The sequence below is a fragment of the Mesoplodon densirostris genome, chromosome 8 (assembly GCF_025265405.1).
Source record: "Mesoplodon densirostris isolate mMesDen1 chromosome 8, mMesDen1 primary haplotype, whole genome shotgun sequence".
Lineage (NCBI taxonomy): Eukaryota > Metazoa > Chordata > Mammalia > Artiodactyla > Ziphiidae > Mesoplodon > Mesoplodon densirostris.
In genome coordinates, this window is record NC_082668.1 from 92,290,802 (window position 1) to 92,303,820 (window position 13,019).

The window sequence follows — 13,019 nt, forward strand, 5'->3', positions numbered from 1 at the left end:
TCCTTTGATTTTTGAAGCAGAATTTTTTTCCAGCATTATTTTCTTTTTGGTCAAGTCACCTATGTTATATCCTCTGTAATATCATTACCATCATCTTTTTATAAATGTCCATCTACAAATTAATTAACTATCTTGAGACAAATCCCTGGTATACTATTCTTCTGATTCCTATGAAAGACCCACTTCTAAGATACAATTGCAGCTGCCCCACAAGCTAGTTACTGTGTCATACACACGCCTTAAAATTCTGTAATCAGCAACCGCCAGGTGCCGTATCGCATTCAGCACACCACAGTCAGTCAATACAGACATCCCCAAACACACCAAGGCTGGTTTTGTCAAATGTTTTATTGAGTGTAGACATCTGGAGTACTGTAAAACATGCATTATCTGTAGATTCAAAAAGGAGCAAGCCACATTGTCCTCACTGTCAAATATGTCAGGCTTGGCATACATGATGGAGATTAATGAAGTATCATGAGAGTAATATGGTTTCTGAAAAGCTTCTACAATTTGGAGTAGGGTCTTAATCACGTGAAAAGCAAAGCTGTTCACATTTAGTGAACTTGCATTTCATTGGAGGTACGCAGTATTTTAATTTTAAAACAAATAAAAATAATTCTGTTTGTAGAAGATTCCCATCCCCCCAACTTTATTTGCCCTTTCAGTTTTCAGAAATTTTAATTTAAAAAAAAGTATATGCCTCTTGGAAGTTGTACGTTTATCTGAGTGATGGCTAAAATTTATTTCTTCTTCGGTTGCTGAGGTGTATTAAATTTGAAGAAGATAATATCTCCATCTTCAACAATATAATTTCTGCCTTGTTGTCTGTACTTTCCAGCAGCCTGTAAACAGGAAACACAGAGGAAATGAGTTTTTTTACAATTAAATATATAAGGTAAATGGTAGGAGCACACACAAAAAGTATTATACTTCCCGGGTCATGTTATGTTAAAGAAAAAAAAAAAAGAAATACAGGAAGGCACACAAGTTCAAGACTAGACTTGGAGAGGAGTAAAGTACTCCTGATTTGGGCAGCACTAGATTTTCCATACATACATAATCATAATGTATTCTCCACTAAATTGTTGGTACATAAATGTAATTATACCAATATCATTAAGTTTCATTACATGCTGTTTATGGTACATTTCTGATGTGTCTGCAAACATCCGGCAAGTCACTGTAACAAACAGATCAAACCAGGCAGGAAAAAAGATTTTATAACTAGGTTAAAGCTGCTTTATTTGCTTAAAGAAATTCTTTGGTGATACTGGTGATGCCAGAAAGACAGCTTGCTACAAGGAAAACCATTATCAATTGTCATGTACAGATTTTAAATTATTTCTTTGTAGTTTTTAATTTGATCTTGACAATGACAATACATAGTGGTGTGTACTAGAATTGAACACAAAGAAGTATACTGACTAATGGCCCTAGTTATAAGCAGACTCTAATAGGTTGGAACTGCAAAGACAGATATACTTTCCACTTGTAAATTAGTCAGCAAAGCAACTGATTCCACCCGCTGGCATGTAGATCAAGACAGCAATCCTCCGGTAATTCTAACATAAACAAGCGGCAGTTACAGAGACCCAGGTTCACCCCGTGGCACAGCACACACACTTCATCCTCAGCACAACAGGCTCTTCAACATCTACATATTCACACTTAACACTGCACACAACCAACCCAATCCCACATGACCCCACACTGACCACTCAACATTGAGGACTTGAGGATCTTTTGGAAAAAATTCTCAAAAGTATTTTACTTCTGTTGGAATTTACTGAGAACATGAAACCTTTGCCCAACAAGATTAGTACTTCCCTTCAAAGATATTGATAAGAATGTTCAAAGTCAAATGCAATTATACTAATTAGAAACAAGACTAAGAAAGATCATACATCTGAGGTTAAAATCAACAAACCAGGTCATAGAGCCCTAGTAAGCATATTTCAATTATCTAGACCACATATAAAAAAACACCTACTAATAATAAGTGCTTTTGAAAATGAAGCTAATTTTTAAAAAGCCAATATACCCTAACATTCTAAAAGGCATACACACACACATGTGATTTTTGTAAAGTTGTGATGTATGGAAGGCCATATGCTACTTGTTTTGAGAATCTAAAGTCCAATGTTATAAAACTATATAGACAATTTAAATCAAATACATATTGACATGACATATTAATGTAAGTTTATATACTTTGTTATCACTCAAGTTTACTACTAATTAAAGGTGACAGTGTTCCTTTAAATTCTCTAGAGACCATTTAATCCATTTCCACTGCTATCAGAAACACTGGTTGAAAAAAAAAATCAATACCCATTTGTGAATCTTGAGTATGTATTAAACAAGACACGTCTAACCAGTTCATTTGCACTTGAAAGCAGCCATCTGTAGAAGCCAGCTTTGCCTAAGCAGATATGATTGCTAATAATGTGATATCCCTGTAGACTACAAAGCCCACACAGAGCTATTCAGTATATAGTTCACAACACTGGCATTAAATTAGTTATGCTGTACTGGTGTTCAAAATACATATACATACATACACATATACACAATCTTGCTCTCAAACCTAAAATCTACTTGATAATGTGTAAGTAGGTATTTGTTGAATAAAAGAAATTCATAAATGCTTCATTTTATTTGGAGTTCAAATTTTGAAATATTAGTTTTGGAGATTAAAAACCACATAAAATACATAATGGTATTCTAAGCTGAAAAGCCAGAGGTCAATCTTTTCCAGTTTATTGTATAAAAGCTCCCAGTTAGTGTTAAGCATTTCTACAAGTAGGCAATATTATTTTATTGTATATTAAAAATTTTCTCTGTATTGTTAAAGGAAGTATTCACAATTTATATATCTTCAAGTTTATTACAACATAGACATCTATTAAGGGTTGGTAAAACAGACTTATCCCCTGAGAGTATAAAAAAGAAGCATCTGATTTCTGAATTCTAGTAATAGAAAAATATCCTTATTTTAATCATCTATATGAAAAAAATATATGCCAGCATCATGTAGCATGTTGAAAAATAATCTGAGATTTTTCAAGTCTAATTAGTATTTCTGACAAAGTCCAATCTTAATACACTATATTTGCATATGTATCTATCGACGCAGATGACACTATTGGAAAGTTAATGACTTTGTTTAGTTGTACATTGTAACTTCTTTCATTCCTTTTTAAAAAACAAAATAGCTCTCATTCCACATTGAACCAATTATACCAAGATTTTTCCCTTCTCTTCCTGGGGTTCCAACAATTCTATTATAGTCCTGCTGTTCAGTATGATCTTTCCAATGATAACAGTGAAAATAAACTAAACTTGAAATAAACTTTTTTGCATTCCTTTGAAATTATGAAATAGTAAACACAGGAGACCTCTTTAAATTCTTTAACGTTTTCTACAGTAGTCTTCAAATAACAAATTAAGTTAATGATAAAGAAGTCTTCTTACGATGTTAGTTTAATCCCTTGACCTATCTATTTATTGATTAGAGATGACATATCCCCTGGACTTTGCTAAGTAAACCTAATAAAGTCAAACAAAATCAAGTCTGCAACAGAAGTTACATTAAAAGAAATCATTTATTACTCATGTATAACACAGCTTCACTATTAGTGGATGCAAATCAAATTATACTTAATTAGCTAAAATAAAGCACAATTTTGGACCTGCCCTCTAGTGTTGAGAAAGCAAATCAAGTTCCCAAAGATCTTTAAACGTACAACCATGAAGTTCAGCAAGAACAGATTTATTTAACTGAATTTATATTACTTTCTTTGAATTAATGTTAAATATATACATACTACTTCTATTTCACATATTCAAATATAATAAGTATAATTTTTCATTGGTCATCAGTGAACAAATTCTTTGAAATTATTTATAACTACTTAAAGCTAGCTTTAAAATTTTTTTTTGTTTTAGAAAAACACCACAAAATTACTGACAATTTACACATTTAAAAAATTGTCTAAAAAGCATGTAAACATCTACAGCTCTTCAATCAGTTGATAGTAAAACTAACGCTGACACACAGTTTAAAAGACAGTTATTCATTTTAATCCTGAGTATCTTCATATTAGCAAAAATTATAAAGTGTGAAACTAGAAAATAATTCCTTACCTTGACCGCATTTTCAGAACCTTCCTCTTTAAAATCTTCGTATTTCATTACTTCAGCCATAATGAATCCTTTTTCAAAATCTGTGTGAATCTTTCCTGCAGCTTGAGGAGCCTTCGTCCCTTTCTTTGAATAGAAAGACCAGAGAAAACTAATTGCATTTAAGATGACTGATTGAAAGCGTAGAGTTTCTTTTCTCTGATCTGCTGTTGGGCTCAACTTAAACTTAGTTTAATATCAGTTAAGATGTCAGATATACAATTAGAACATTTTCAACACTGGGCACTATCTGTGCAGCAGATTCAGCACAGACAGATCAGTAGATATTAAAGAAGCGTAGCTTTGTTTTTCCTAATAGTCATCCACAGATTTATCGATTTAGATGCAGTGGTCTGGTTTCAGCGTAGGTTTCATTTCGATTTTCTATTCTTTACAGTGGAAAAAAGTAAGGATTTTAAATAGCTTTCAAGTTGAATTATCAAAGGTTTCAAAAAGATAAAAAGCCTTGAAAATGTCAGCTCATCTAAAGAACATATAAAAATCAATATATAAAGGGATATTTTTAAGACATTTCCAAGAAATCATACAATATATGTTCAGCAAATAATTTTAAAATCCTCAAAACATTTTAATAGAATTTTGAACACTTTACATAATACACCCTAACCATCATAAAGGAAAATTCAAGTTGATATAGGAAGAGAAATGTCTTATAATTACCCCATATGTTAAATTACCAGGACATACATTCCAGACACACACAACCATGGAAAGAAATTTGAGAAATAATGGTGACCTAAAGGCTGCTTAATAAAGCATGTTAAAGTGGTAAGGAGTCTGACACTATAAAGCACAGTTTTTACAATAAAAGATGTATTGGGTTAATATGGCTACTCACTGATGCTTACCTGACTAAATATCTTAGCACATTAAATCATGGATACTTACAATCAGTCTTAAAATAAACCAGCTTTCATATTTTCAAGCCCAGAATATGTTATCTTTCCTGCTGTACATACTTAAGTTTGGAAGTTTTAAGGCTTTAAAATATATAGTAAAAATAAACCCTGGCAATTTGTTTACCAACTTGGATTTGCTTTGACATTATTTTGTAAGTCTATATAAAAGGACCTTAGTTATAAGTCAATCAAACATTTTTTTACAAAGGAAAGAGGATATCAAAGAAAAGTGAAACTCACATTCACAAAACGCATTTAACATTATGTTCAACTGACTCCATGTTCCTATCCATCTTAAATCAAAATAGATGTAACAATAAATTAAGGTAGTCAGTGAAAACAGAAATCAAAGCAGCCCTAAAATTTATCATGTAGCATACATTAAAAAAGGATAATAAAAGAATGAATAAGACACTGAGTATTTCTAAAAGTTCTGACATTATTTTTATATTCTGTAACACTATTTCGGATTACATATATTTCAAAATATTTTTCAACAGTAACTACCATATTACAATATATTTTCATTTAAAAGCAAGCCATTACAGTTCAGTTTCTATTGTCCTCTGGGAATAAATTAGTCATTCTTTCTGTTGGTAATCAGTTATACATCAATATTTAAAATACATATCACATTATTAAAGAAGATTGAATATAAAACACTGCAAAAATAAACACTACTTTTATGAATTCAAATTTAAAAAGCCATGAATTATTGCACATTGAGTTTAGCTCTTTGAGCCCAACTGTGTATCTATGAAGAGCATAATGATGTCATATTGCTTTTATTGCTGAAAATGTAATCCGAGCAAAGCAAAGGAGGAAAGAACCACCCGCAACCCAAACAAACTTAGCGAATACAAAATGAAAAGCAACATCAATTTCACTGCAGACAAACCCAGTCACACAGATTAAGCAAGCACAATACTGGTGTGTCTTATCTCTGACCACAGGAGGAGGGTAGACAGATTCTACAGGATGAAGAAATTCAGACTATGTAATAGGCAGAATCAATTGTTACCTGCCTCAATCAATGCCGCTCCACTTTCACTGTTCAGCAGCTCACAAATAATTAAAGTTATCCTGGACAAAAACCTCATCTGTAATGACTAGCTAACCGCCACCATGACAAACTTCAAAGTCAGTGATATCAATCTGAATTCAATAGTGTGGAACTGGATATAGCTGATGAATAAGTATGAATCTTACCCTGATGGTCCATGCACGCACTTCATCTGGGCCTGCAGTGAAAAAGTATTCTAGTTGGAGTGCTGCAAACCCAGCCTTAATGATCTTTGGCAAAGCGCTGAAATAAAATGTAACAAATTCACTCAACATATAGGTTGATTGTGCCAGAGATCAGTACAAAGCTAAAATTATTCATTTCAAGCAGAAAATGTTAGAGATAACAGTAAATGACCATTCATCTTTTATAATACACTTGAAGAAGTCAGAAAGCACATAACTATTCCTAAAAAATCCCTTTTAAAATTGGTTTTAATTGTACTAGTCTGAACATATCATTTTGAATTGTTTATTATAAAAAAAAGAGAAAAATTTGATCTACCCATTCTATGATTATTTTCCTCCAATATCAATTATTTCCAGGACGTGGGTCATGAAAGCAAAATTATTTGATTGAAATCCGATGTTTAAACAATATATTACTGTTACTCAGAAAAAATTAAGGCAACTGATTCACCCTTTCCCCTCCCCCACTGAACATGACGAAAGAGTTTTGGCGATCATTCCTTCTCAAAAATATACATAACTAATACCTATGTTATAATTAAAACACTGTACGGAGATGACAGATGACAGTTAAAAACTTAATTTAAAATAAATCTTTTCACTCTGTCTCATGGTAAAGAAAGGAAAAGATTCCCTCTTTATAATGGTAATTACTCTGTCATTTATTATTCTATCAGCGCAAGCAATTAAATTACTGCAAGGAAATAGTTGATAATAAAGTGTAGGGAAAATGAATGCTAATTAACCTTTGTGTCATGTTCGCTTCCAGATACTTCTGTCTCTCCTCAGCACTCAATTCTTGCAACTTGAGTTCCAAGGCCCCACTAAAAGGAATGACCAAGGCACCTGGGTCATACTTGTCCACCCACTCTTTAATTTTTATCAACCTGTAGACAAAAAAGGGCACAACATTATCTTGTAGTGCATGCATGACTGTACCACATTCATTATTATCAAGTAGCACATACATATTCATAAGAATTGCACAGTTTTATGATGCCATCTTTTTGTGTATAGCTTTCCAAGGTCAAGGCATTAACAGGCAGCAATTGCTTCAGGTATACGCCATAATATTTTACTGTAATCTAGTTTTACTTTAACACATTATCTATAGGAACTAATACAAATATTTTAAAACTTTTTACAGTTACACTAAATTTGCTCAGCATTAACAACTGTGACCTTGAAAACCTCAATGTTATGATTTATTATTTTCCTTCTTTTACAAAGTATATTTTTAAAAAGCAAAAACACAAAGTTCTATATTTATAGGAATCACACCTAAAAGTGTCAGCTAATTTCGAAGAGCTCTGACAAATAAATAATTTGTTCCACCCAGATATCTATATGCCTGGTTCAGTTCCTTCTTGGACTAACAAGACTTTACAGTTGTCACTGGTTTTGAGGGAGATTTTTGCTAATTAAAAAAAAAAAAAAAGTCCAAAAATATAGATTTACAAAAACCTAGTTGATTGTGTACACATTGTTCTTATGAATCTCACTTTTGTAGGATCATGAATAATATAACTACAGAGGAAATAAAGTACTTTAATAGCAAAAGGGTTTGGAAAGCCAAATCAGTTAGGAAATTGATATCGAGTGTTACCTGAAAAGACATTATTGAGTGATTTGTTCCAAAACGTGGAGTATTTTAGCCAAGTGGTGGTTAGAACATAAATGAGCTAAGTGTAGTGAATATATTAACCAGGTTCTGATCCTACCACTTTGCTAGCTTTTTATTCCTGGGCAGGTTACTAAACCTTTCTAAGCCTCCGTTTCCTCACCTATGGAGATAATAATAGTACATATTATAATGTAGGTAAAGAACCTAGAAAAGTAAAGTGTGGCATATAGTAAACAAATATTAACAGCAGTTAGTATTGTTAATTTTTATTCTCAGATAATCATAGCATATGTGCCTATGATTCTGGAATAGAGCTTAGTATAGAACTGGATATAGATTTCATAGTTCAATATATATCATAGTCTCACTTAGTTCCACCTGTCTCCCATATTTAGACCAAGGTTTTAATAACTATCATGGTAAAAAAGTGAGGAAGTTATCCTTAAATAAACAATGCAAATGTCACTACAGTGGATAAGAAACATAAGAACTAAACCACAAATTCATCAACACTCACCCATCAAAGAAAATGGCAGGGATGAGAGTTATTAGAAAATTAAGAATATGGTCTACTGAGTAGAATGGGATAAAGGAATGAAAAATTCATACAATAGTTCATACATGTTTGTTATACAAGGCTAACCTATAATTTACTTATTTAATATTCATCAGTGGTTTTTGATCTTCATAATATTTTTTTTTCTCTTTTGGTCACATCCTAAAAACAACGAACCAATCCCTAAAAATGTATTTTGGAATAAAGTATGTGTCCTTTAAAATAGGGAATCCAAACCAGCTATTTTCTTATCTAAAATTATGAAGGAAAGGTTAAAGAAAAAAGTAAAAATTTAAATTGATACTTCTTCCTATAATAACATTATGAGATTCTAACTTATTTTATAGACTTACAGTATTCAAACAAAACTGTATATTAAAATTTACCATCAATGGTTTAGTAACATACGTTTATTATACAAGTCAAAATCAAATATGTAATTAAAAAAAAGGAAAATCACATACCAAATATAGATTCAATAAAGTAAAATAAAACAAGCCCATGTAAAAGGATAACATATATATAAAATACACATTTTGTTTCATAAATATGGTCAACATAACTAATAAAACTAGAACTGTTATGAGACAACAAGATAAGAAATAATTACTTTGGCTGAAACATCAATTCAGAATAACAATAGTTTTACCCTGTCATTTTAACAGCCTTTCCTGCAGATTCCTCAGAGGGATTATTTGCATTCCTCAGGTGTTCTATTGTACAATTCAGATGAATAAAGACTTACAAATCATTCCTCTACCGCCAATGTGAGACTTTGATCTGGTGAATACACCATTGTACCTTAACTATAATTGGCAAAAAACCTGACAGTGTAGAGCATCACAAGCTTAATAACAAAGGAGAATATCTCAAAGTGTTGACAGATGATCTTCATAATGCAGAAGCAGAGCTGGTACATTTTAGCAATAAATGAGCACTGAGGTCTAAAGGTCTCTAAAGTGACTGACATCAGACCTGCTATAGCCTCACTAAAAGAAAAAGGTACCGTAGCACTCTCCGTAAAGTGAGTTAGGTCTTTGCCTGCAAGCTTCACTTTTGTGACTTTCACTGTCATAGAAAACACAGGGAAGATGAAAAGTGAGTTAGGTTCTTTGGCTGTCTGCTTTACTTTTGTTACTTTTACTATCAAACAAAAGCGAGAAATGTCCCAAAGTGATTTTTAATTACATATTTGAAATAAGCCTTGAGTAATTAAAAATATGACTTGATTTCAAGATTATAGACTGAAATACATATAATATATCTGTTAGGTCTTATGGTTACAAAAGTGTGATAATGAGGCCAAGATCACAAGTTTGAACCCCATTGGGACCAGTTACCTTTTGCAGAAAGATGTCTATTCTATTGCTACAAACCATACCCCAAACTATAGTTAGTCATCTAAAAAATGTGAGCTATTGGCACATGAGGGATATGGAAAATCAAAGTGGAGCTCAGTACCACTACTAGAAAAACCATTTCAAGTACATTCTGTCAAAGTGACTGAACAGTAATCTCCATACACAAATGTTAGCAAATGTCTAAAGAAAACTATCCAACTGTTAGTAACCAAAATGATAATGATAGTGTCATAGAATATCAAATTATATGAGGGGAGAAGAAACAGTAAAGACAGTACACTCCTAAAGAGTTAAACTGTAAAGACTTTCAGAGCATTCATTTTATAAATCTATATAAATAGATTATTGCACAAAGCCAGAGATTACCAATAAGGAGCCGGAGCCACACTGACTTCCCCAAAGTCTTATGAGTGACAAATGGAAAGAGGAACTGCCATTAGTTGTATTTTTCTTCCTAGTAATGATTCCACAGCAAGGAGACTAAGCAGGGACAATCAGTTTTCAGGATAAAGGGTTATGCTTTGAGATACACTGGCAGGTTATGATCTGTTAGTGTCTTCGGACAAATGAGATCTTTAATATTAAACTAGCATTAGATTTCTAAAAGATTATATCTCAAATTTACCTTTGGTCTTATAACCTGACCTTCTTATCCAATCTTGAAATTCCAGATTCCATAATTTGATTTTCCTAGGGTTAACTTACATGGTTTATATTTCTCTTCCAGATACAAATTTTATCTAAAAATTATATTTGTTTCTCTTTCAAATCTACCTGTTCTTTTTGGGTAACATTTTACACTTGTTTAATGAATTCTTATTCTCTTTCAAGATTTTTAAAAGATTAACTTAAAAGTTCCTCTCAGACTGCTCTAATTATTTCTAATTTCTTGTGTATAACTCTGTCCCCACCGTCCCATCATATGCCATCTGCTAATGACCTCTCAAAACCGCTGGCTCCTGTGTACGTGCTGTGTTGTTCTTGGATGTGTGGTCATTTGGCAGGAGCCATTTTGTTCCAAGAGAATCTGTGGTCAACTGCTGGGTTGTTGATGTAGTTTTGTGGTTGTTTCTTCTAGGGAAAGACCTATGGAAGGTCTTGGGCTCCAGATCACTTTGACAGAGTTTCTGCACTAGGTTATTGGTAATGCAAATTGACTTGCTTCTTCTTATAGTACAGTCCCAGTCTCTAGTTTCCTGAGAGTAACAGTTTCTTCCCTTTACCAGAAGGGGTGGGAGCTGGGGGGTGCAATTTTCTAGTATCTGATCGTGGAAAGGACAGCTCTTTCTAGGCTTATGAGTGAGCCTTGTTCCAGCACCTGTAGCCTGCGGCCTGTGCTCTGAGTCTTATTCCTATATGGAAACTAAGGCCTCTAAGCCATATGAGCTCAGTTTTCCCTGAGGGCCATACACTGTTGAGTTCACTTTTGACTATCCCTGAGTTTCCTCTTTGTTTCTGGCACCTAAAGAATCCTTTTTCTTGCTTTCAAGTCCTGCCGTGTTCTAAAAATAGCACATCATCATCAATACTATCTTTCCTGGTTATTTCCTCTGGTGTTTCTATATATTAGAAACAAGAAGGGAGCCTCCTATATTGGTTCAGTCTACCCTCTTAACTGGAAGCTCTCCATACTAGAGTTAAATCCTCCATTTTATTGTGTCCTAATACAACAGCTTTCAAACTTTTTTTGACCATCACCCACAAGAAGAAATAGATTTTATACCTGATTCAAACATATGGTGCAAAAAAACCCCAAAAACATATGGTGCACACACACATTATTTTCATGTACATATCCAAACTGAGACTCGTTTCACAATACTTACCTTTATAATGGGAATCTCAATGGTATGATGGTATCTCAATGGTATGGTATTCTGCATAAAACTAAATTCTTGAAACTTAAACTCCTGAAATAGTTTTCTCTAATATACTTTAATAAGAATTTTAATTTATTCTTTTCTACACTTCATGCCCAACCAGCCATTCAACTATCCCCAGCTACTCAAATTCTGATTTTCTAAAAATTCTTTAAAGATGGCTCAATTTGGCTCTAAAGCCAAAGTTATATTACCATTTATGATATCTTTGTTGAACATCAGAACTCTCTCAAATCTACTTATTCTACTTTCCAGCATCAAAGTAGATTTAAAATCTTTAAAATTGTTACATATGGTAATATTAGGTCCTTATACACACCTTGTATGGTTTCCTGTGTGAATCTAGGTCTTAACTTTAAAAAAAAATCACTGATATCTTTCTTTTGACTGAATATAAATGCTGGCAAGAGCCATATGTCGGTACTCAGAAAATGAGGCAACTTATACGTCAGAGGATCCAGGGCTGGTCCGTGCAGTGACTTAACATGATTCAGTCAATGTTATTAAGGACATGACCCTTACTAAGCTAGTTCCACTCATGTTGTTCAAGGTATAGATATACCAAAAATCCAGGGGGCACTGATAAACACTAGTCTCCTCCCTTGCAGGTTTACTCCCATTTCTATTAAAACCACTCAAAGTCCCAAATAATGACTTTAAGATATCACATTTTTCTTTTCCATTTTCCAAACATGATCACTGCAAATTAATGTTGATTTGCAGTGTTCTAAAAGAAAAAAAAAAAAAGAGTAAGGCTTATGGAAGGTAAAGCTATCTTCTTAAAGATGACATAAACATTATTTATTAATCCAGTTATTTTACAAATGGCAATAAATATTAGAAACCTGCACTAAAATTAATACCACAGGGCTTCCCTGGTGGCGCAGTAGTTAAGAATCCACCTGCCAATGCAGGGGACATGGGTTCAAGCCCTGGTCTGGGAAGATTCCACATGCCGCGGAGCAACTAAGCCCGTGCACCACAACTACTGAGCCTGTGCTCTAGGGCCCTTGAGCCACGACTACTGAGCCTGTGTGCTGCAACTACTGAATCCTGCGCACCTAGAGCCTGTACTCTGCAACAAGAGAAGCCACTGCAATGAGAAGCCCACGCACAGCAACGAAGGGTAGCCCCCTCTCACCGCAACTAGAGAAATCCCATGTGCAGGAACGAAGACCCAAAACAGCCAAAAAAATAAATCAATAAAATAAATAAATTCTAAAAAATAATCATAATAAATAA

The 13,019-nt window shown here is 33.3% G+C and overlaps 1 protein-coding gene across 1 annotated transcript in view; it reads right to left on the reverse strand.

Annotated features, from left to right (window-relative positions):
• Nucleotides 1-330: 330 nt before the first annotated feature.
• Nucleotides 331-13,019, reverse strand: part of OLA1 (Obg like ATPase 1) — a 168,659-nt gene continuing 155,970 nt past the window's right edge. Inside the window, exons 8-11 of the mRNA XM_060106347.1 lie at nucleotides 7,103-7,243; nucleotides 6,315-6,411; nucleotides 4,150-4,272; nucleotides 331-845 (exon numbers count right to left, since the gene is read on the reverse strand). Of these exons, the coding sequence (XP_059962330.1) occupies nucleotides 744-845; nucleotides 4,150-4,272; nucleotides 6,315-6,411; nucleotides 7,103-7,243 (463 nt within the window). The 3' untranslated portion in view covers nucleotides 331-743. The remainder of the gene's footprint in view (nucleotides 846-4,149; nucleotides 4,273-6,314; nucleotides 6,412-7,102; nucleotides 7,244-13,019) is intronic.